Below are 25,989 nucleotides of genomic sequence, written 5' to 3' on the forward strand. Positions count from 1 at the left end.
AAAAGTTCCCGGGGCTTTTCCTGTACACGTGGCCAATGCATCCAAGCTCAGAGTGCTGTCCAGAGCGTCACAATGGTGCACTGTGGGATGGCTCCCGGAGGCCAATACCTTCGAATTGCGTCCACACTAACCCTAATTCGAAACGGCGATGTTGATTTTAGTGCTAATCCCCTCTTTCTGGTGGAGTACAGAAATCTGTTTTAAGAACTCTTTATGTTGAAAAAAATGGCTTTGTTGTGTGGAGGGCTGCAGAGTTAATTCGATGTAACGCTTCTAAATCTGACATAAACTCGTAGTGTAGACCAGGCCTTACAAAATCACAGTTTGAGCATCTACAGTGTGTAAGAGAGAGCCTATTATCTCGCGTTTCCTTTTAGAAGATATTTAGATAATATGCTTTTTATTAGTGAAATATATACCTTTTATGTACAGCCACAAACCTGCAAAAAATTCTAGGCACCAAGAATAGGGATTTATCCTAAATACAAATTATCTACCTTTAATTATTTGCTATACAGACAAGTAAAGTGTTTTGTAAAAGGAAGAACAGATCCAGGGTAACATAACCTACTTTCTTGGTAGAGTCAAGGATCTTTTGCCCTGATTTTTCACTCCATTGCACTGGTTTTATACTGATGTCAATAGAGTTACACCAGCATAAAACTAATGTAAGAGGGTTAAATCAAGCTCTTATGTCACATTTAGGAACGTGATCTGTTTTACAAATTCTATTTTGAAAAAAGAGAACTTACAGTTGAGAATGTTGTTTCAGTGTTGTGCGCACGGAATTTTCATAGATTACAAGAGCAGAAAGGATCATTTTGATGATCTGATTTGATCTTTGGTATAACACAGGTCACACGACATCCCCAAAATAATTCCAAGAGGATATCATTTAGAAAAACATCCAATCTTGATTTTAAAATTGTTAATGATGGAGAATCCACTACATCCCGTGATAAATTGTTCTTATGATTAATAGCTATCACCATGTCTGAATTTGTCTAGCTTCAATTTCCAGCCACTGGATTGTGTCATACCTTTCTTTGCTATATTGAAGAGCCAGTTATTAAATATTTGTTCCCCATGTAGATACTTATAGACTGGAATCAAGTCAACCCTTAACCTTCTGTTTGTTAAGCTTAACTAGATTGAGCTCGTGGAATCTGTCATTATACATCATGTTTTCTAATCTTCTGATCCTTCTCGTGGTTCTTCTCTGAACCTTCTCCAGTTTATCAACATCCTCCTTGAATTGTGGACACCAGAGCAACATTCTCCCAGTGCCAAAAACAGAGATGTAATATCCTCTCTACTGCTATTCAGGATTCCCCTGTTTATGCATCCCAGAATCACATTAGCTCTGTGTCACACTGGGAGCTCCTGTTCAACTGATTTTTTCCCCCAGAGCCCCCAAATCTTTTTCAGAGTCACTGCTTCCCAGGATAAAGTCCCATCCTGTAAGTATGGCCTGCGTTCTTTGTTCCAAGATGTACATATTTACATTTAGCTGTGTTAAAATACATATTGTTTGCTTGCACCCAGTTTACCAAGCAATTCAGATCTCTCTGACTCAGTCCTTTATCTGCTTCATTATTTACCACTCCCCCAATTTTGTATCATCTTCAAACATTATCAAGGATGATTTATGTTTTTTTCCTAGGTTATTGATGAAACACACCCACGCAGTGATGATTCCCTATTTACAGTTACATTTTGAGCCCTATCATTTAGCCAATTTTTAAGCCATTTAATGTGTGCAATATTAATTTTATATTCTTGTTTTTTAATCAAAATATTGTGCCGTACCAAGTTCAAACACCTTACAGAAATCTAAGTATATTACATCAACCCTATTACCTTTATCAACCAAACCTGTAATCTAATAAAAAAAAAATAATTAAAGCTATTTACCATTTACTTATATGTTCTCTGAAAATTCATTCAGTACTCAGTGTAACCTGTTAGTTTAGGAAGGATTCAGTGTATTAATCATAATAAAGAGGTTGAATTCCTTTTTAAGGGCAAAAGTCAATCTTAACTATGCATTTGTGACAGTTCCTCTGTGGTAGCAGTGAGGCAGTTGAATTCCAGTCTAGTTCTAGTTCCTGACTGTGACACTGAGGTGAGCTGTACCATAGACACAGCCATCTGAGAATGACAAAGTTACGTAATTTCTGTTTAGTCTAAAATTACGCTATGGCTCTCCATCTCTGTGTATTTTTCACAAAAATACTTGTTGCATTTGAGTAACCACTTAAAACTTTTGTTAGAAAAAGTGTAATTTCCATTATAGAATGTTCTGTGATATTTGACAGACTTTCAGACTATCAGAGTTCTGCATTTAGGACAGAAGAATCCCATGCACTGCTACAGACTAGGGACCAAATGGCTAGGCAGCAGTTCTGCAGAAAAGGACCTAGGGGTTACAGTGGACGAGAAGCTGGATATGAGTCAACAGTGTGCCCTTGTTGCTATGAAGACTAACGGCATTTTTGGCTGTATAAGTAGAAGCATTGCCAGCAGATCGAGGGACGTGATCATTCCTCTCTATTAGACATTGGTGAGGCCTCATCTGGAGTACTGTGTCCAGATTTGGGCCCCACACTACAAGAAGGATGTGGAAAAATTGGGGAGAGTCCAGCGGAGGGCAACAAAAATGATTAGGGGACTGGAACACATGACTTATGAGGCGTGGCTGAGGGAACTGGGATTGTTTAATCTGCAGAAGATAAGAATGAGGGGGGATTTGATAGCTGCTTTCAACTACCTGAAAGGGGGTTCCAAAGAAGATGGATCTAGACTGTTCTCAGTGGTAGCAGATGACAGAACAAGGATTAATGGTCTCAAGTTGCAGTGTGGGAGGTTTAGGTTGGATATTAGGAAAAACTTTTTCATTAGGAGGGTCGTGAAGCACTGGAATGCGTTACCTAGGAAGGTGGTGGAATCTTCTTCCTTTGAGGTTTTTAAGGCTTGACAAAGCCCTGGCTGGGATGATTTAGTTGGGGATTTGTCCTGCTTTGAGCAGGGGGTTGGACTAGATGACCTCCTGAGGTCCCTTCCAACCCTGATATTCTATGATCATCATGTCCTATTCAAAACACACATTTATGAAGAGAATGAAAATAAGTAGTTGAAAGTCCAATTGTATTCTGAAAAGTTGATCTATAAAAATGGAATTGCAGAGTTCTGTGTTTAATATCTCTCGTTGACTTCCAGATCAAATATTCTCAGGTTATAAATAAAAAAACAACTTTTCTAAGGGTATGTCTATATTATGAAATTAGGTCAATTTTATAGAAGTCGATCTTTAGAAAGCGATTTTGTACAGTCGATTGTGTATGTCCCCACTAAGTGCAGTAGATCGGCGGAGTGCGTTCTTAATACCGTGGCTAGCATCGACTCAAATAACTAACTATGAAATCCAATGGCAAATTGTATGACTTTATTCCTCCACTAGTGGCAAGTCCACACAGAAAATTCTTCTAAAGCTACCAGTTACTTCATTGGCTCCAGTGGTGAAGGACTGTGCTGTGGAGCTAAAAATCCTAACCCTGCTGATAACCCCACATGATTCCACAGGATGAAATTTAAGTTTTTTCAAGTTTTAATTTTTTAAAAAACATATAAAATAACATTATTTTAACATAGTTTATTAGACGTTAAGGTTGAAAAGTCAAATACTCAGAAGTTAGGAAATGCCCATGCAACTGTTGATGTGGTCTGTAGGACCCCTGTTTTGTGCTTCATTTTTGCAGAAGTTGAAAAAGTGTGGAGAATAAGGAAGGGAACTGCAGGAAGAAAAAGAACAATCTCATATTTAAAGGCATTTAGTGCTACTCTGGAAAACTGGATTTTATCCCTGCCTTTGCCACAGAGTTCCTATTGAAAGCTGGGCAAGTCACGTAAACCAAAATTTTCACAAGTGAGCATTGTGTCTTCCTCATTTTCTGGGTACTCAGCCTGAGGTACTCATTCCTGGGGTGAGATTTGCAAAAGTGCTGTGCACTGACAAAAGCAACTGAGGTCAATGGGAGCAGCGCTCTAAATATACAAAGTGCTAAGTACTCTGCTAGCTCAGACTAATGGCTTCTCAAGTTGTGAAACTAACAGTTGACAATTTTGGCCTTAAAATCTGTGCCTCAGTTCCACATGGGTAAAATGAGGATAATAAAACCACCTCAACACACAGGGTGTTGTGAAGAAAAATTTTATATATGTTTGTAAAGACCAAGATGATATCAAGAGTACCATAGAAAACCCCCAAGGAAATTAATAATTTTTCTTCTAGTGATGGTCCCTATTGTATTCCACTGTGGGTTACATGTGTGCACCATGTGTCCAGAGCGGGAAAATTTGAAAATAATATCCAACCACCTCACATGTTCCTTCTCACTGCTGCATGATCCAGGTCAGAACCTGTTGCTTCGTCTTCACCACCCGGAGAGTCAACTGCTCAGAGAAGTTAATCTCCTGATCCCTTCTCAAGATATATGTTCCCTCCAGCAGCGCCAATGATACCGCCTCTGGAACAGGAATCAGTTTTCTCATGGGGAGACTCTGATCAAGAGGAGTCTTTTGCTTCCTTACCCCTGCTCGGGGTTCTAGGGGTGTGTCTGTGCAGATTTGCTCTTGTGCTTTTTCAGGGAGTTTCTTGAACAGATGGTGTAGTTTCTGCACAGACACACCCCTAGAACCCCGAGCAGGGGTATTCTATCTGCTACCCAAGATCCATAAACCTGGAAATCCTGGACGCCCCATCATCTCAGGCATTGGCACCCTGACAGCAGGATTGTCTGGCTATGTAGACTCCCTCCTCAGGCCCTACGCTACCAGCACTCCCAGCTATCTTCGAGACACCACTGACTTCCTGAGGAAACTACAGTCCATCTGTGATCTTCCTGAAAACACCAACCTAGCCACTATGGATGTAGAAGCCCTCTACACCAACATTCAACATACAGATGGACTACAAGCCGTCAGAAACAGTATCCCCGATAATGTCACGGCAAACCTGGTGACTGGACTTTGTCCTCACACATAACTGTTTCACATTTGGGGAGAATGTATACCTTCAAATCAGCGGCACTGCTATGGGTACCCACATGGCCCCACAGTATGCCAACATTTTTATGGCTGACTTAGAACAACGGTTCCTCAGCTCTCGTCCCCTAATGCCCCTAATCTACATGTGCTACATTGATGACATCATCATCTGGACCCATTGAAAAGAAGCCCTTGAGGAATTCCACCATGATTTCAACAATTTCCATCTCACCATCAACCTCAGCCTGGACCAGTCCACACAAGAGATCCACTTCCTGGACACTACAGTGCTAATAAGCGATGGTCACATAAGCACCACCCTATACCAGAAACCTACTAACTGCTATACTTACCTACATGCCTCCAGCTTTCATCCAGACCACACCACACAATCCATTGTCTACAGCCAAGCTGTATGATACAACCGCATTTGCTCCAACCCCTCAGACAGAGACAAACACCTACAAGCATTCTTACAACTACAATACCCACCTGCTGAAGTGAAGAAACAGATTGACAGAGCCAGAAGAGTACCCAGAAGTCATCTACTACAGGACAGGCCCAACAAAGAAAATAACAGAATGCCACTAGCCATCACCTTCAGCCCCCAACTAAAACCTCTCCAATGCATCATCAAGGATCTACAACGTATCCTGAAAGACGACCCATCACTCTCACAGATCTTGGGAGACAGGCCAGTCCTTGATTATAGACAGCCCCCCAACCTGAAGCAAATACTCACCAGCAACCACACGCCATACAACAAAAACACTAACCCAGGAAGCTATCCTTGCAACAAAGCCCGTTGCCAACTGTGTCCACATATCTATTCAGGGGACACCATCATAGGGCCTAATCACATCAGCCACACTATCAGAGGCTCGTTCACCTGCACATCTACCAATGTGATATATGCCATCATGTGCCATCAATGCCCCTCTGCCATATACATTGGCCAGACCAGACAGTCTCTACGCAAAAGAATAAATGGACACACATCAGACGTCAAGAATTATAACATTCAAAAACCAGTTGGAGAACACTTCAGTCTCCCTGGTTACTCGATTACAGACCTAAAAGTCACAATATTACAACAAAAAAACTTCAGAAACAGACTCCGAGAGACTGCTGAATTGGAATTAATTTGCAAACTGGATACAATTAACTTAGGCTTGAATAAAGACTGGGAGTGGATGTGTCATTACACAAAGTAAAACTATTTCCCCATGTTTATTTTTCCCCCCTACCGTTCCTCACACGTTTTTGTCAAGTGCTAGAATTGGCCCATCTTGATTATCACTACAGAAGGTTTTCCCCTCCCCCCTCCTACTGGTAATAGCTCACCTTAACTGATCACTCTCATTATAGTGTGCATGATAACATCCATTGTTTCATGTTCTCTGTGTGTGTGTGTGTGTGTATATATATCTTCCTACTGTATTTTCCACTGCAAGCCTCCGATGAAGTGGGTTTTAGCCCATGAAAGCTTATGCTTAAATAAATTTGTTAGTCTCTAAGGTGCCACAAGTACTCCTGTTCTTTTTATGGATCCAGACTAAGACGGCTGCTACTCTGAAACGTGCCCCCACGAGGAAGATCCATCGACAGTCATCTAGACCTAGACCCATGGCTCAGCAATTTTTGTATCCAAGGCCCTTCAAACCACCATGCAAAAGGCAAAAGGTTCAAAGGACCCATTTCCCTACGTCTGAGGCAACAGGCTTGGTATCCCAATCTCAACCCCCTGACAATGTGCTATTTTTTAATGGGACCTTGAGGCTGAGAGTCCCTAAGTCCAATATCGGCTGACCTTCACATGCCATTTGGAGGTTGTCTAGCACTGTTTCTCAACACCTAGAGTGCATTAACCACAGACCAGTGGGTGCTGAATGACATCCGCTTTGGCTGTGCGATCGAGTTTGCATCTCTACTTCCTCTTCTTGATTGAGATGTGATAGAACATGTCCCTCCTCTGTACCAAGAGAGTGACTTTTACTCAACTTATTTCCTTATACCCAAAAAAGAAGGGTGCATGGAGACCAATTCTCAACCTGTGCCACCTCAACCGCTTCATTTGCAAACTCAAGTTTTATATGGTCACACTGGCCTCTTTAATACCATCCCTGGAGAAGGACATGTGATTTACAGTTCTCGATATGAAGAATGCCAATTTCATGTATATATTCATCCCAACCACAGACATTTCCTCAGATTTGTAGTAGGTCCAGACCATTTCAGTACAGATTACTTCCCTTTAGCCTAGCGACCGCCCCCATGGTCTTCACCAAAGTATTTGCTGTACTGGCAGCTCACGTCAGACACCTCGGTCTCATTGTCTTCCCCTACCTTGACAACTGGCTCCTTGTTGCCAAGTCACAATAGGAGGCCCATATGTCAACTCTTAATGATGCTATACCTCCTCTCTTCCCTGAAAAATCTGTTCTGACACCCATGAAGTCCCTGGAGTTCATTGGCGCCATCCTGGATTTGGTCACTGCAAGAGCTTACTTCCCCAAAGGCAGTTTCAGACCATGAACAGCATTATAGCCCAGATCACAAACAGCCCTTGAGTATCAATTAGGACTTGCCTCTCTCTCCTGAGGCATTTCGTCTCCAGCACTCAGATCACTCCTTTCACAAAACTTTACCTTTGTTGCCTCCAAGCATGGCTTGAGTCAGTATACTCTCCAAACTGCCACCCCATGAGCTTCTGCTATCAACTGTCGAAACCCTAACCCTCCATGGGGTAAGAGCTCATTGTAGTGACTATTGCATTGCTTTAGGAGATAGCTGCTTTACAGATATGGAGGAGGGACATGTGCAGCTCCGTTCACACCTTTAGAAGACACTTTGACCTAGTCCAGTGCTCCTCTGCACCTGTCCTTTGCACAGACCTCCCTGTCTGTATTTCAGTATCTACTCTCCTTCCCCTCTTCTTTGGATCTTCTTTTATCTACAGTGGAGAAGGAATTGGAGAGGCAGTTGGTCTGCCCTCCCCTTTATCCCCTGGATCAGAGGCACAAGGTGATCCAGGAAGCATGCATGGAAACAACGGACACTACTTCCAAAATCTCTGGCTCCTGACGCATTTTGCACATATGGAACCCACAGTGGAATAATGATAGGGACCACACATCTTGAAGAACCTGAAGTTACAGGTAAGTAACCTCCTCTTCTGTATTCAGTTCAGAGTTTTGATGATATGTGGTGAATGAAGTATGGGGACCACACATTCAATTTTGAGGATAAAAACAAATATTGAATTTCTATTCAGTGAGCGCTATCCATCCTGTGCACTGAAAGAGGAAGATAGCCTCTGAAATAAATAGTACATGATCGTGCAATTAAAGATTGTATTACAGTGCATATGTATAATGGTATTGAATTAAGGTTGTAACTGGCATACTTAATTCTGACATTTGCTACCTTTTCAGTACTTGACTTTTCAGCCTCTGTGGTTTTTTAATGTAGTTTTTAATTTATGAAACAATCAGCAATTAAAAGATGGCTAAAATGCAACGCTTAAATTTCCTTAAGTAAATGGTAAATATTTTCTTGGGTGCGTAATCCACCATGCCTTCAGGTTTGTGCCCATTTATGGTACAATTTAACAATGATTGTAGTTAGAAAGTTTTTCCTAATATCTAACCTAAATGTCCATTTCTGCAGATTAAGCCCATTACTACTTATCTTAACTCTAGTGAACATGGAGAGCAATCAGTTGTCGTCTTTATAACAGCCCTTAACATATGTAAAAGCTGTTTTCAGGTCCTCCTTCAGTAATCTTTTCTCAAGCATAAACATGCCAATTTTTAGCCTTTCTCATAGGTCAGGTTTTCTAAACCCTATATTTATTTTTTGCTCTCCTCTGGACTCTCTCCAATTTGTCCACATCTTTCCTAAAATATGGTGCCCAGAATTGGATGCAGTATGTGAGCTGAGACCTCCACAGTGCCAAATAGAGTTATAGAATCATAGAACTGGGAGGGACCTCGAGAGGTCATCTAGTCCAGTTCCCTACACTCATATCAGGACTAGGTATTATCTAGATCATCCCTGATAGGTGTTTGTCCAACCTACTCTTAAAAATCCCCAGTGATGGAGATTCCACAACCTCCCTAGGCAATTTATTCCAGTGCTTAACCACTGACAGTTAGGAAGTTTTTCCTAATGTTCAACCTAAAACTCCCTTGCTGTAATTTAAGCCCATTGCTTCTTGTCCTATCCTCAGAGGTTAAGAAGAGCAATTTCTCTCCCTCCTCCTTGTAACAACCTTTTGTGTACTTGAAAACTGTTATCGTGTCCCCTCTCAGTCTTCTCTTCTCCAGGTTAAACAAACCCAGTTTTTTCAATCTTCCCTCATAGGTCATGTTTTCTAGACCTCTAATCATTTTTGTTGCTCTTCTCTGGACTTTCTCCAGTTTGTCCACATCTTTCCTGAAATGTGGCACCCAGAACTGGGCACAATACTCCAGTTGAGGCCTAATCAGTGTGGAGTTGAGCAGAAGAAATACTTCTCATGTCTTGCTTACAATACTCCTGCTAATACATCCCAGAATGATGTTTGCTTTTTTTTTCTTTTTTTTTTTCTGCAACAGCGTTACACTGTTGACTCATATTTAGCTTGTGATCCACTATGACCCCCAGATCCCTTTCCCCAGTACTCCTTTCTAGGCAGTCGTTTCCCATTTTGTATGTGTGCAACTGATTGTTCCTTCCTAAGTGGAGTACTTTGCATTTGTCCTTATTGAATTTAATCCTATTTACTTCAGACCATTTCTCCAGTTTGTCCAGATCCTTTAGAATGTTAATCTTATCCTCCAAGGCACTTACAACCCCTCCCAGCTTGGTATTGTCCGCAGACTTTATAGGTGTACTCTCTATGCCATTATCTAAATCATTGATGAACATATTGAACAGAACTGGACCCAGAACTGATCCCTGCGGGACCCCACTCGTTATGGCCTTCCAGCATGACTGTGAACCACTGATAACTACTCTCTGGGAACGATTTTCCAACCAGTTATGCACCTACCTTATAGTAGCTCCATCTAGATTGTATTTCCATAGTTTTTTTTATGAGAAGGTCATGTGAGACAGTATGAAAATCCTTACTAAAGTCAAGATATACCACATTTACTACTTCTCCCCCTATCCACAAGGCTTGTTACCCTGTCAAAGGAGGCTATCAGGTTGGTTTGACACTATTTGTTCTTGACAGATCCATGCTGACTGTTATTTATCACCATATCATCTTCTAGGTGTTTGGAAATTGCTTAGTTATTTCCTCCATTATCTTTCCGGGTACAGAAGTTAAGCTGACTGGTCTGTAATTCCCTGGGTTGTCTTTATTTCCCTTTTTATAGATGAACACTATATTTGCCCTTTTCCAGTCTTCTGGAATGTCTCCCGTCTTCCATGACTTCTCAAAGATAATTTCTAATGGCTCAGATATCTCCTCAGTCAGCTCCTTGAGTATTCTAGGATTCATTTCATCAGGCCGTGGTGATCTGAAGACATCTGACTTGTCTAAGTAATTTTTGACTTGTTCTTTCCCTATTTTAGACTCTGATCCTACCTCATTTTCACTGGCATTCACTATGTTAGATGTCCAATCGCCACCAACCTTCTTGGTGAAAACCGAAACAAAGAATTCATTAAGCACCTCTACCGTTTCCACATTTTCTGTTATTGTCTTTCCCCCCTCATTGAGTAACGGGCCTACTCTGTCCTTGGTCTTCCTCTTGCTTCTAATGTATTTGTATAATGTGTTCTTGTTTCCTTTTATGTCTCTAGCTAGTTTGATCTCGTTTTGTGCGTTGGCTTTTCTAATTTTGTCCCTACATAACTGTGTAATTTGTAATTTTGGCTGAGTTTCCACTTTTTGTAGGACTCTTTTTTTTGAGTTTTAGATCATTGAAGGTCTCCTGGTTGAGCCAGTGTGGTCTCTTGACATACTTCCTTTCTTTCCTATGCAGTGGGATAGTTTACTCTTGTGCCTTTAATAATGTCTCTTTGAAAAACTGCCAGTTGTCTTCAATTGAGAAAGATGAATTTATAGAAGCTCCTCTTATTGGGTGTAGCTCATTTTGTGTCTTAACCTGTCTGCTTTTGTCCCTATGTGCTTGCATTGTTCTTTTGCACTGACCCTTAGCACTTTGTTCATGTTTCTGTTTTTTATAGGATTCCTTTTTGATTAAAGAGTTCCTCTTGGAGCCACACTGACCTCTTATTATCTTGCCTTTGCATTGGAATAGCTTGCTGTTATGCCTTTATATTGTCTGTTTGTGAATTGCCAGCTCTCTTGAACTCATTTTTCCCTTAGATTTTCTTTATAGGACCTCTCTGATTTTGTTAAAAGTGTGTTTTTTTGAAGTCCATTGTCCTTATTCTGCTGCTCTAGTTCCTTTCTTTCCTTAGAATCATGAAATCTGTCATGATCCCTGTCACCCAAAGTGCCTTCCACCTTAAAATTCACAAGAAATTCTTCTGTGTTGGTCAGAATCAAGTCTACAATGGCTGTCCTCCTGGTTCCCTCCTACACTTTCTGAAACAAAAGTTTTTCCTCAATACATTCCAAGAACTTATTGGAAAGTGTGTGTTTTGCTGTGTTACTTTTCCAGCAGATGTCTAGAATTACTGCCAAGGCTTGTGTTTTGGATATTTCTGTTATTTGTTCTAGAAATGCCTCCATCTCCTTTTCCTGATTTGGTGGTCTATAGTAACCCGTTATCTTGACATCACTCCTATTTTTGCCTATTTTATCTTTACCCAGAGATTTTCAACCGGTCTGTTTCTCACCTCCTTCTGGACCTCAGAATAAATGTATATGTTTTTGATGTTTAATGCAACACCACTTCTCTTTTTTTCTCAGCCTGTTCTTCCTGAACAAGTTATACCCCTCTATACCAATATTTCATTTGAGATTTATCCCAAGTCCCTGTGCTGCCAATTATGTCATAATTTAGCTTATTTATAAATACTTCCAGTTCTTGTTCTTGTTTATTCCCCATACTCTTTGCATTTGTGTATAGACATCCTAAGATATTGAGCAGATTCCCTCACTGATCTCACTCTTGCTCCTGTGACCCTATTGTAATTTTCCATGTTCCCCCTACCCCAATATCTAACTGTCCATTAGGATTGTTTTTCCTACGCTTACTTGTGGGCTTTTGTCACTTCCAACCTCTGAACTTAGTTTAAAGCCCTCCTCAGTAGGTTGGCAGGTTGGTATATGAAGATCCTTTCCCCCTTATTGGTCAGTTGGACCCCATCTCTTCCTAGCAGTCCTTCCTAGAACAGCTACCTGTGGTTGAGGTAGCCAAAGCCTTCCTATTGATGCCATCTATGCAGCCATGCATTCATCTCCATGATATGTCTCTCTACTTCGACCCTTAATCTCAACTGGGTGGATGGATGAGAACACAACCTGTGTCCCCGACTCCTTCATCCTCAATCCCAGAGTCCTGTATTCACTGCTGATCTGCTCAGGGTTATACTTGGTAGCATTCTTAGTGCCCATGTGGATGAGCAGCATGGGATAGGGTCAGGGGGATGAATTAGTCTTGGCAACCTTTTTGTGACATCTCTGATATTGGCTCCAGGCAGACAGCACACCTCTGGGACTCTATATCAGATTGGCAGATGGATGTCTGTCTCCCTCAGAAGGGAATCCCCGACCACCAGCACCCTATACTTTCTTCTCTGGGGTGTGGTGAAGGGAGAAGTCTTGGGAGAAGATGGCTCCTCCTCCTTAGCTGTTGGGGTCTGCTCCTTACCTTCTATGGCCAGTACTCCATACTGGTTCTTGACCATGATGGATGGGGGACCTGCATGGCGGTGAAGCAGTCTGCTGCCCGAGGTGACCAGCAACCAATCTCCTCCCTGTAGAGGTGCCAATTCTCCTTCCTCCTCTAGTGATGCTGTAGTCATCTGAAGTTGGTTAGTATTCTCTGTCCCAGGTGTTTCCATGTGTGCCCTGTCAATGAAGTGCTCATGCTCCTAGATGCTACCCAGATGAGTCACTTCTACCTGCTGCTCACCTACCTGAGGGACTCCCAGAAGACACCCAACACACTAGTGGGTTCTCCCGCCAGGCCATGTTCCGAGCAAGTCAAGACAGGGCCAGGGTGGAAGCCTCCAGAATCAAGATGCCTGTCTGGCAGTGGCCCCAAGAGGTACAGGCAGAGTTAGAGCTAGCCAGCAGTGGTGTTGGTGACACATTATTTCTGTCCAGTTGTGGGCTCTTCTGTATAGAGTAGCTGCAGGTTAGGGTTCTGTGGTTTTCCTTTCCTTATCTCCCTACTGTCCTTTTGCTGGCAAATTCAACTAGCTAATTGCCTTAGTCTCACGAGCCACATGTCTTACCAGTCATTGGGAGCCTGCATGCTTTTTAAAGCTGGGTCCCACATACAGCTGGAATGGGTGATTCAATCCCCTCACTCAGCCACCTCTAATCACTGCTCAGTGAATTGGGCCCTAGACCAGAGGTGGGCAAACTACGGCCCACGGGACCATCCTGCCTGGCCCTTGAGCTCCCGGCTGGGGAGGCTAGCCCCCGGCCCCTCCCCCGCAGCCTCAGCTCACCATGCCGCCAGCACAGAAGGGGGCTACACTGTGGGAGCAGGGGAGAGCAGGAAGGGAGGCTCACCAGCAGCCACAGGGGACAGGTGGCAAGAGCGTGGCGAACACGGGTGGAGGACTCAGGAGGAGCACCAGGCCACCAGAGAGAAGCGGCGCTTTGAAAGGGAAACCGCCGCATCTCTCCGGCTGTGTGGCTGCCCCTGCTCCTCCTGAGTCCTCCGCCCATGTTCGCAGGGCCACATTCTGAAAGGAAGCTTTAGAGGGAGGCCTGTCGGGGTGGGGGTGTGGATAGGGGTCAGGGAGGGGGGGGATTGGATAGGGGTGGGGTCCCGGGGGGGCACTTAGGGGAAGGGGGTCCCAGGAGGGGGTGGTCAGGGGACAAGGAGTGGCGGGGGGTGGATGGTTTGGGGATTCTGAGGGGGGCAGTCAGGGGTGGGAAGTGGGAGGGGGCGGATAGGGTTAGGGTTAGGGTTTGGGGAGGCACAGCCGTCTCTACCCAGCCCCCCATACAGTTTTGGAACCCTGATGTGGCCCTAAGGGCAAAATGTTTGCTCACCCCAGACTGCCTTTGTGACTTTGTTTCTCCTAAAAGTACATAAAATCCTCTCTTCCTTAGGCAGTTTCATATTAACCTTTTATGCAGACTGCCTCTTCACATAGAATTATACTTCATTAAACAATAAATGAATTGTTAAAAATTAATATTGTTGGCCAGTTGCTTCAAGAAGTTATCTTAAAGATTTCCTCTATTAATTTTATTACCCAAGGTGAGTGAAGCAGGCGTTCACAGACCCCATGTTGGTGGAATCCATGGACGCAGTAATGATGGAGCTTATTCACTTGTGCTGGCTGGAGGATTTGAAGATGAAGTGGTATGTTTTTATCCAAACCAATGTAAAGATTTTTGTTTTATGAATGTTAGAGTTAAGTTCATTGCTGCTCCTAAAGTTAACCCTCATAAACAAGGTGTGAGCTCACAGAATAATAAAAATTAACTATTATTTAACTTATTTGTTTTAATTTAAACAAAAATATATGTTTAAAAAAATCTATCCTTAAAGTATATGGTTATTGATGACAGAAGACAACTTCGTGTTCTAATGTAAAGTACTTTAATTACAGCTGAATTTTAGTTTACTCACAAATGCTAATTGTTAATATTCTTATATAGTCTGGATTTATTATCAGCATGTAAAATCTGATGAGCCTGTGACAGTGGGCTTTGGAAATGATGCATTTTAGATCCTGCCCTGACCATCATGTTTATTGCTCCCAAGTTAATAAAACTGATTGTCCAGCTGATAATCTTGAACTTTTGGCAGTGATGCCTGTAAAATCACCACAGATCTTAATTTTAGTGAGGCTAGGATAAAAGATACAAGGTCTGATCCTGAGATGTGCAGAAGGTCCTCGTCTCCCATTGATTTAACTGAGAGCTGAGGGCCCTCAGTACTACACAGGAAAATGTTATCACTTTGGATCATCGTGCTCAAAAAAAGATGTTGGGAAATTTCTACATTGGTGACCAATACATATCAACATCTAGAGTAAATATGAAGCATTAGTCTTGTTTGTCCTTTCTTTTCCTGAGCCTGACCAAGATAAGTGTGTGAATAGATTGTTTTCCGTGATCAAAATAATGTTTACACAGGGTACCCCCCCTCCTGCAGTTCTATGCCATCAGGTGGAATTCTGAATCATGCAACAGGTGAACATAAAGCAGTAAGCATCCTGTTTTTTAAAAAAAAAACATAGGCAGCTGTTAATTGCAGGGGAAAAGGCATTAGACAAGGAAATGAAATAAACATCCTAAATAGCATCAGAATGTTATGTATTCTTTGCCAACAGCGCTTACCCAGCTGCTGCCGCTGCGGGAGTTTGCCTCCGAAGGCATCAATGTGTCTCTGTTGGAGAAGTCACATGAGGAGGTACTTGGTGTTGGAACATTACTACATCCCTGGAGTCAACCCCAACCCAAGCCCCAGGGCACATGGCCATGGCATCCTATTGAGTCAGCTGCTATATGGTCAAAGCTGGGTAGCTGGGGGATGCTGTTACTTCTGTTCTTTATTTTTGGCAGTGGTATTGATGTTTTGGAGCCTTGGTATCCCCGGCCCTATCCCCAAACTGATGGTGTGGCCAGGTGCTACTGCAGATACTGATACTCAAGTAAAGTCATACTCTTGTGGGCTTTATATTTTGGAGCAGAGAGGGAGAAGGGAGGGGAAGAAATATTGCAGCTGCTATTCTCAAATGTTTGTACGGCTGCCCAACTTGGTGCCTTTAGGCTTAATTCCTGTAGCTCTTTAATTAAGAATACAGAGGGAAAAAAATCTTATTTTAGGCGCATGTTTAGTAATAATGGTAATTTTCCCTTCAGTAACTGCTCGCTGGCATTAACCTACACAAACCAACTTTCTGTGGATTTCTAGATGACTTCCACCTTTCCATTTTTCTTGGAGAGGGTTAAAGGAGAAAGCTCTCTAACACACACAGAAAAATTCAAACTCCTTTCTTGTCACTCTTCTACATACACCAGCCGTTCCCCCACAAAACACTTCCTTAAAAATTGGTGTAGAGGCTTGGACTCCTACCCCAGCCAGTTTACTAAACAGGACCAAGGAAAGGTGGATTAAGAGTCCAACAAGACTTATCACTTGAGCATAGTTACTTGTATGTAAGTGTTTGCAACATTGAGTGATAAATTAATATTAGAGGCTATTTTATGGCTTGTGTTTATAGTGTTTTTCAAATGGTTTCTACTTACCTTTAAGATTCTTCTCCATGCTCTCCTTGTGGGTATGAGCAACTGCTTATCACATGAGTGAGATTTGTCTTGCAAAAACTTGTTGCAGGAAGGGGAAATTACCCTTTGGCTTTCCGTTCTTATCCTTTTATGCACAACTGAAAGTGCCCAATTTGCAAGCAAACAAACAAACGTGTGTAACTGTGGTCACATAAATCTTGTTGAGTTTAGTGAATGAAGTTACTCAGTTGCATCAATGTGGGACCAGATTCCAAATTTAGAAAGGGATTCCATCAGCCTTTGCAAAATGAGCAGTAAGCTGAAACTTAACAGTCTTGCTGCTTATGCTGAATTTCCATGAAGTTACATGCATCTAAAGTGTTCGCATATTAATACTTTTCTTGTGATTGTCTATCCTCATAATTTAATGGAAAGGAGTTGCTTTAGATATCCAATTTAAGATGCACTAATTCAAGGTTCCTCTGATTCAGATTGTTGGATTTGTTAAAAATGAGAATCTTTCAGTCCTGTTCTTGATATTTTAAGGGCTGTAGAACACTAGAAATCATTGAAGAAATCATTGCAGAATTTTTTTTTATGAATTTGAGCAGTCTAAGGCCATGTCTACACTAAAAGGAAAAGTCGATCTAAGCTACGTAATTTGAGTTACGTGAATAACGTAATTCAAACCGACATAGCTTAGATCTACTTACCATGGGGTCCACACTACGCAATGTCGACGGGAGACACTCTCCTGTTGACTCCCCTTACTTGTCTCGATCTGATGGAGTACAGGAGTCGATGGGAGGACGATCTGCAGTCGATTTAGCGGGTCTTCACTAGACCCGCTAAATTGACCGCTAATGCATCGATCGTCGCTCATCGATTCCCGGTAAGTGTAGACAAACCCTAAGAACTACGTTCTTTATGGACCAGCGTTTGTCAGGAGCCAATATGACCGATTTTAGACATTCCTAATTACTGTGAAGTTTGGGATCAGAATCTTCATGATTTATTCCTTTTGAAGCATCTCTGTATCCAATTCAAACTATTAAAGAAGATTCAAAATTCTCTCCTTTGAGATGCCAAATTGTCAATCTGTAGTTTTTGCAGTCAGTTTTTGTGACTTCATTGAAAGTTTAAATACTTTTTGAGTTAGTATTAAAACTGATGTTTGCTTCCTCTCAGTGAATGGACTTGAAGGTGTATTCTTCAGATGGTTTGAGGAAGTATTAATCAAGGTGGTTAACTTAAGTACTGATTCTGTGTCAATAGTTTAATCTGAATGAATGTTGTTTTTTCCTCAAGTGTCCTCTGCTTATTTCCATTTGTGGGATTGGCAGTTCCCATTGTTGAGTTACAGAATCTTCTGAAGAGTGGTGTTCATTGAGGTCAATTATCCCTCCCTCTGCCTCCTCGGTGGGCAATTCTCAGGTTATTGGAGGAATGCACCCAACTGCTCCTGGGTTCCTTCTTAACTGCCAAAGGTTCAGTGAGCTCATTTCACACACGGTGTCCTCAATTCATTCCTTGTCAGTTTTTCCTTTTCTTCTGCCTTCTCAGGGCTATTTTTATTTTAGTTAGATTCTCAGTTAATTAACACAGGTTTCTTAATTTAAGAACAAAATAGAAATGATACCCATTTATCATGTGTCATCTGGACCCACATGGAGCAGGAGGGCTGCCACACCCTGCTGATGGGAAGCTCTTCAAGTCCCAGAAACTAAGTCTGACAATGTGTAAGTCCATCATTGACTTTAGAGATTCGCTAGCCAAGTGACTCTATTCCAGATCATGCAGCATTCAGGTCCATGGTCTTAACCTGACTGACAAAGCCCGGTACTGAGATTCCAGCACAGTAGATACAGCAACTAGGTCCCTGGATCTGTCCAGGTCAACCTAATCCAGCACTGAAATTCGAGCATTGTTGATATGACACCAAAGCCCCAGGGTGTGACTGGGTAGAGCTAATCCAGCGCAGAGGTCCTGGCACAATCAGCATGTTGCTGAGGTCCGGAATCCCTCTAGGTAGACCCAGTTCATTGCTGAGGTCCTGAAACTGTTGACATGCTGCCACAGTTCTGGCACCATCAGTTTCAGAGAATCAGAAGTAGTTTGGTGCCCACTATAAGAGGCACTAGGGCCCCAGATCCCTCTAGGTCAACTAAGTCAATTGCCTAGGATCTGGCATCATAGAATGTGGTGAAGTACTTGATGAAGTCATCGGGTACCCCCTTTGTACATGGCATTAACATCCCCACAACAGTCTGAATCATGCAAGTCCAATTCTAAGGATTTGGCACTATTGGCTGGTGTACCACTTGTTTGAAGTGATCTAGCAGAAGTGTAAGTGGTGTTTGATCTCTGCATCCATCTGGATTGACAGTCTGGTGTTGAGGATCTGGCACAATTGACTCTGATGAAACACTTGCATGAAATGATTCGGTGAACAGTGTAAGCAGTGTTGGATTAAGAGTCACTCAACAGATGGGTCTAACAAATATTTTTTAAGACCAAACACTCAGCGAGTAGTGATCAGTTACTCACAAGAGGGAACAGAGTAACAGCTGTGTTAGTCTGTATTCGCAAAAAGAAAAGGAGTACTTGTGGCACCTTAGAGACTAACCAATTGCATCCGAAGAAGTGCGCTGTAGCTCACGAAAGCTTATGCTCAAATAAATTGGTTAGTCTCTAAGGTGCCACAAGTACTCCTTTTCTTTTCACAAGAGGGAAGTTGATCAGGATGGTCTCATTACAGTCACCTCCAGCACTGGACAGCTTCAACCTTCCTTTGTTACACAAACTCATTTATAACTTTTTGTTGTCTTTTCTTATACATATGTATTATTAGTGTCTCATTTCCATATTAACTCTCCTCCCCCAGCAGCCTCCCCCAAATCAGTCTTCTAGCTTTTTAGTTACTTTATCTTTTCTTATTTGAGCATAAGCTTTCGTGCGTAAAATCCCCACTTCTTCAGATGCATGGAGTGAAAATTACAGATGCAGACATAAATATACTGACACATGAAGAGAAGGGAGTTACCTCACAAGTGGAGAACCAGTGTTGACAGGGCCAATTTGATCAGGGTGGATGTAGTCCACTCCCAAACAATTCCAGGAGAGGCAGAGAGGCGAAGATGCTTCTGTAATGAGCCAGTCCCTATTCAAGCCCAAATTAATGGTGTTAAATTTGCAAATGAATTGTAGTTCTGCTGTTTCTCTTTGAAGTCTGTTTCTGAAATTTTTTTGTTCAAGTATAGCTACTTTCAAATCTGTTATAGAATGTCCAAGAAGATTGAAGTGTTCTCCCACTGGCTTTTGTATGTTACCATTCCTGATGTCTGATTTGTGTCCTTTTATTCTTTTACGTAGGGACTGTCTGGTTTGGGCAGTGTACATGGCAGAAGGGCATTGTTAGCACATGATGGCATATATAACATTAGTACACGTGCAGGTGAATGAGCCTGTGATGGTGTGGCTGATGTGGTTGGGTCCTCTGATGGTGTCACTAGAGTAGATACGGGGACAGAGTGGGCAACAAGGTTTGCTACAGGGATTAGGTCCTGGGTTAGCGTTTCTGTGGTGTGGTTTGTAGTTGCTGGTGAGTATTTGCTTCAGGTTGGGGGGCTGACTGTAAGCGAGGACTGGCCTGTCTCTGAAGGTCTGGGAGAGTGAGGGATCGTTTTCCAGGATAGGTTGTAGATAGTTGATAATGTGCTGGAGAGGTTTTAGCTGGGGGCCATACGTGGTGGCCAGTAGTGTTCTGTTATTTTCCTTGTGGGGCCTGTCCTGTAGTAGGTGATTTCTGGGTACCTGTCTCACTCTGTCGATCTGTTTCCTCACTTCCCCAGCCCAGTGCTGAGATCCTGCACCACAGGTTCAGAAGAATCACATGCAATGAGGCTCTGTGTCAAGCATAAGTGATTAAAGGTCCCCAGATCTGTATAAATAGATTGAGGGTGGTGCTGAGAACTGGACACCATTGACTCTTCATTTTTAGAAATAGTATAGCCCCATGATCCTTGGGAGTATACTGAGTCAGCATCCTTACATCTGTGTCTCCTTTTCTGGAATCTTTCCAATGTCAGACACTTAGTTTGTGTAATTTCAGTAGTCAGGTGATACCTACCTGTGGTTAATTCCCAGGATCTGCAGAGATAGTCAACTGAGGCAATAGGTAGACATTCCTTCTGTGGGAGTTCCTCCAGATGAGTTCCGGGCCAGGGTTCTGAGAAGAAACTGAAGTGCCTTTTGTCATCTCTGAAACACATCACCTAACCAAGGTATCCTTGAATGCAGACACCTTCATCACTGAAACCTTGGAAGCCCATTCTTAGGCCTAGATTGAGGACAATTTGGTAGCTAGTGGGTTTCATTCAGTGCCACACGCCTTATTGATTCAAAAAATAACTAAGACTTTGACACTACCTGAAGCCATTACTGCCTGGAAACATCAAGATTCCAAACATCAGTGTCCGTGCTTTGTTTATGAAGACGGGCCGTAATGAGGTTTCCTTGAGTCCACTGAACGAGCATCTGCTGATGCTGGATCACTGGATCTTCTTATTCTCCTATTTATGTGCAATCAACTGTACACTGAGATTTCCTAAAGCAACACTTTAAAGTTTTAAAAAAGGACAGCCAGTCCTGCGAGCACCGTTTCTTGGCCCTGAAAGTCTATTAGTGGACTGAGCTTTTTGGTGCCACGTTTCTGATGCTTGAGTCCTGGAACTTATCCTGCTGTAGTGCCAGAAAGACTTTGGATTTTCCTCCTCTGTTTAAGCCTAGTAGGCAATCTGCTTCAAATTTTTGGTGTTAAGTGCTGTTCCTTGGCCGCAAAGCACATGAAAAATCGCTCCTACCTTTAAGGTGACATTGGCATTAAATTGCTTCTTTTCTCAGGATAATTTGCAGCTCTATGTCATGTCCTGACATTGTCTGTTTCAGACATCAGGACATTCATGTCTGCATCTAGACTTTGATCCACAAACCGGTTCCTTACAGTGTAATTGGGTTATACCTTTATTCAAACTACATCTGTAGCCTCCATGAGACTGATTACTAAGGTACCATCCATTCTTGACATTATTTACACTTAAGCCAAAGTGTGTCCAGGCAGATTCTTTGGAAGGTCTTTCTACAACAGCACAAATATCTTAGATCGCTGTCTGGCATTATGTATATGCAAGGGGAGTAGGTCCTGATTAATCCATTTATTACCATTGAGAACATCCATCATCTCCAGTTCTGCTTTAGGGTCAGACGAGACTTACTGTGATGGGCAGTGTTGCAGGGCGACGACTTACTGGTGCAGTGCCTCCTGTCGGTCATCCTGGGAATTAGCTCTTCCAGCCAGGAGTGCCCTCTGCCAGCTGATGTCTCGCCTGCCACTGGCCCCCGTGTCCCTCCCAGACCCCAGTGTCCTTTACCCAGGGGTTCTGCCCACCACAGCAACCCATAGTCTGGGTCTCCCCACTCAGGGGAACTCCCAATCCTTTATCCCCACCTTACCTAAGTGGCTACTGCCAGTCATCATCTAGCCCCCAACCTCTAGGGCAGACTGCAGTTTGTAAATCATTCATCATCGGCAAGGAGGTTGCATCATCAGCTGCCTCTGTCTGTCTAGGGGCTGCCCCTTTGCAGCCCCAGTACCCTTTTGTAGGCCTTTGACAAGGCCTGCAGTCTGGGACTTTGCTAGGCTGGAGCTCCCAGCTCCCTCTGCCCTTCCTCAGCACTGCTTCACCCTAGGTACCTTCCTCAGCTTCCCAGGCAGCCTGGTCCTTCCGTCTCTAGAGCCAGAGAGAGAGTGTGTCAGCTTCTGGTCCACTGCCCTCTTATAAGGGCCAGCTGGGCCCTGATTAAGCTGACTACAGCTATGGCTGTTTTCCTAATCAGCCTAGCTTTCCCTCTCTGCAGCCCTTTCTAGGGCTTCTTTATCCCTTTCAGGGAGGAGCGGTGTGACCAACCCGCTACAGGCAGACTCCCCTTTTTGGGACAGAAAACAGGAATTCCTCTGAGTGCTCCCCGATTCTGTTGGTTAAGATCTGTAAGCTGGTCAGTCAGGATGGAGGCCAGGTATGAATCAGGTCTTGGCAGTTTTGACTTGAGACATCTTAGGTCTGATGTTAGCATCACTTTCAAGTTTACTGGATCTCTTCCTTAAGGTTGATGTAGAAATCGCCATCTGAGCCTGAATCTTCTTGGATTGATGCACTGATTTCTTGATTGCTGAGATGCTTGATGACGTTTTTCAGAAGTCTAGTGGATTCTGTCGAGAAGCAGAAACTCTTGACCAAACAAACCTTTCTTGCTTTTAATGTTGTCATGTATTATGCTTTGAACATTAAGAACAATTTTTGAGTTATCTCAGGCTGCATGGGTTGTGATATCAGCTGCCATCCTTACATGTTCAGGACAACAGTCCCTGTAAACTTTATAATAACCAAGTTTATGGAATGGTTGCTCCATGTACCACTAGGATTGATAGAGGTAATGACTTTGTCTTGATGGCTGCACCAAAGGAAATAAAGATTTGCTTCATATCAATACACTTGGCTGTGCTGTGGGTGCCATGAGAAGGACGCATTCATTTAACTACCGTGTAGGTTTTCCTCCTGTGCATGCATCTCTTTTGCTTTGGCATCGGTCTTGTATCACAAAGCTTGTGGGACTTCTGGCCTGCTAATGCTCAGAGTATCATCTGTACCATAAACCTGTGAAAAAGTCATTCCTCAGAGCCGTAGTTACATCCCACAAATTTAGTGAGATAAAAACCAAATGGCCAGTCTTTTATAAATTGTACTCCATATGCCAAATGTGATTTCCTCATCCCCATTTCTAGTCTAAAGTCATCTCTGTTTATATCTCATACAGGCCACTAACCTGTCTGTATTTCCCCAAGTTTCTTGGACACTCTTATGATGTCTCACTAGGTGTTTACATACCTGGAGATATCAAAACATGTTCAAATAATCTGAAGGTAGCATCCATTCTGTGCCTTTGATTTACCATTTTAATAGATTTTGTAAAGCTGTTCTTTGAAGCTCTGTAGATATTTTAAGCAGAAATATGTCCCTTGCTAAGATCTGATCTGGGAGAGGGAAATTGCAATCTAATCTGTCTTGAGCTGCCATCCAGAGTTGATGCTTGTATTGGCAGTTTTGCAGTCCTTATTCACTTAAAACCCCTTCGTTCACTTTCATAGATGCCTGCCAGTCTCCTACAAATGGGACTGTGCAGAGGCCACTCACAGAAGAGAGATTACTGGTAACTGCTGTTCTTCAATAGTGTCACCTCTGCATATTCATGCTCTCCACCCACCTTTCCCACTTGTTTAAAGTCTTGGATCAACAAGCCTGAAATTAGGGAAGGAACTTGTCAGTGGTTGGGGTCATTTCCCTTTTTATACCTTCATATTACTCCATGAGGAAAGGGAGAGAGGTGAGCAAATTAATCCAAATGGAAATTGCTCTCTTGACGATTTTGCAGGTCAGTGCCAGGGGACACCAATCCCACAAGTGAGACCATGTAGAGGACACTCTTGAAGAACAAGTTAACAGAAAGTAACCCCTCTTCATGGATGATTACAAACAGCTTGTGCACTTCCTTTCTTTAGGGGAAAAAAATAGCTCCTCATAGGTTCCACAAGAAAGAGGGAGATTTGTTCTTTGTTTGTCTTTTGCTGTCTTATGGATGTTTCATATTAAATGGGGAAACTAGTTTGAGGATTTGAAAGTTTGGTTTGATGATTTTTTTAGGTCTCTCAAAACACTAGTTGGCCAAATTTCAGGGCTTCTATTTGTCTTGATCCTCCTTGACCTCACCTACCATATCTGTGCAGATTATTCAAATCTGTCTTTCCACTCCTGACTAGTTGACATCCATCCATCCTACATCTAAACTTGTCTATCTGACATCTACCTTTGAATGGCTAATCATCAGCATACATTTACAAGGAGAAAAACTGAATTTTTCTCTTCTGTTGCCCACCCTCTTTTTCTATCACAGTCAACAATATGCATGCATCCGATGAAGTGAACTGTAGCTCACGAAAGCTCATGCTCAAATAAATTGGTTAGTCTCTAAGGTGCCACAAGTACTCCTTTTCTTTTAGTCAACAATATGGTTATCCTCCTTGTCACCTAAGCCTATAATCTGGCCCTTTGCCTTTGACATGTGGGGCATATCTAAATCCTGCCATTTTTAGGATCCATCCTTTCTATCCTTACAAGTGTCTAAAACTCTCAGGCTGTCAGCATCTAGAGTCTCACTACTGCAACATCCTCCTCTCCAACCTCCCTAACACATTGCTTTCTTCCAGTCCATACAAAATGTTGGCAATAAAATCATCTTGCTTTCCTCTTGTTTTGATGAAATCTTCCCCATATCTGAATTCCGCCTCTGGCTCCTCGTGTGCATAAGAATGGCCATACTGCGTCAGACCAATGGTCCATGTAGCCCAGTATCCTGTCTTTCGACAATGGCTATTGCTAGGTGTTTCAGAGGGAATGAACAGAACAGGCAAAGAGTGTTCCATCCCCTATCATCCATTCCTGGCTTCTGGCAGTCAGAGGCTAGGGACACTCAGAGCATAGGCTTGCATTCCTGACCATGTTGGCTAATAGCTACTGATGAACGTATGATCCATGACTTTATCTAATATTCTTTTTTAGCCCCTTTATAGTTTTGGCCTTCACAATATCCCTTAGTTACAGTGTGTTGTGTGAAGAAGTACTTCCTTTTGTTTGTTTTAAACCTCCTGCCTATTAATTTCTCTGGGTGACCCCTGGTTCTTGAGTTATGTGAAGGAATAAATAGCACTTCCTTATTCACTTTCTCCACCCCATTCAGGATTTTATAAACCTTTATCATATTGTGTCCCATCCCCCCTTAGTTGTCCCTTTTCCAAGATGAAAAGTCCCTTTTTAAGCTCTCCTCATATGGAAGCTCTTCCTTACCCCTAATCATTTTTGTTGCCCTTCTTTTAGCCTTTTCCATTTCTAATATATCTTTTTTGAGATGGGTCAACAAAAATTGCACACTGTAATTGAAGGTATGGGCATACCATGAATTTATATAGTGGCATTGTGATATTTTCTGTCTTATTATCTATCCCTTTTCCAGTGGTTCCTAACATTCTGTTCGCTTTTTTGACTGCCGTGGCACATTGAGTGGATGTTTTCATGGGACTATCCACAATGACTCCCAAGATCTCTTTCTTGAGTGGTAATAGCGAATTTAGAGCCCAGCATTTTGTATGTATAGTTAGGATTATGTTTTCCAATGTGCATTACTTGGCAGATGAAATTCAATGTTGATAAATGGCAATTTTCTTACCCAGTCACCTGTTTTTTGAGATCCCTTTGTAACTCTTCACAGTCTGCTTTGGACTTGCTGTCTTGAGTAATTTTGTATCATCTGCAAATTTTGCCTCCTCACTGTTTACCCCTTTTTCCAGATTGCTTATGAATATGTTGAAAAACTGGTCCCAGTACAGATCCCTAGGGAACACCACTATTTACCTCTCTCCATTCTGAAAACTGACCATTTATTCCTGCTCTTTGTTTCCTATCTTTTAACCAGTTACTGATCCATGAGAGGACCTTCCCTCTTAT

General features: G+C 42.5%; 1 protein-coding gene across 1 annotated transcript in view; it reads left to right on the forward strand.

Annotated features, from left to right (window-relative positions):
* UHRF2 (ubiquitin like with PHD and ring finger domains 2) overlaps window positions 1–25,989 on the forward strand; it is a 173,129-nt gene that overhangs the window by 121,214 nt on the left and 25,926 nt on the right. Inside the window, exon 9 of the mRNA XM_084629196.1 lies at window positions 14,397–14,501. Coding sequence (XP_084485322.1) covers window positions 14,397–14,501 — 105 coding nt within the window. The remainder of the gene's footprint in view (window positions 1–14,396; window positions 14,502–25,989) is intronic.

This window comes from Lepidochelys olivacea (genome assembly GCF_965140295.1).
Source record: "Lepidochelys olivacea isolate rLepOli2 genome assembly, chromosome: 5".
NCBI lineage: Eukaryota > Metazoa > Chordata > Testudines > Cheloniidae > Lepidochelys > Lepidochelys olivacea.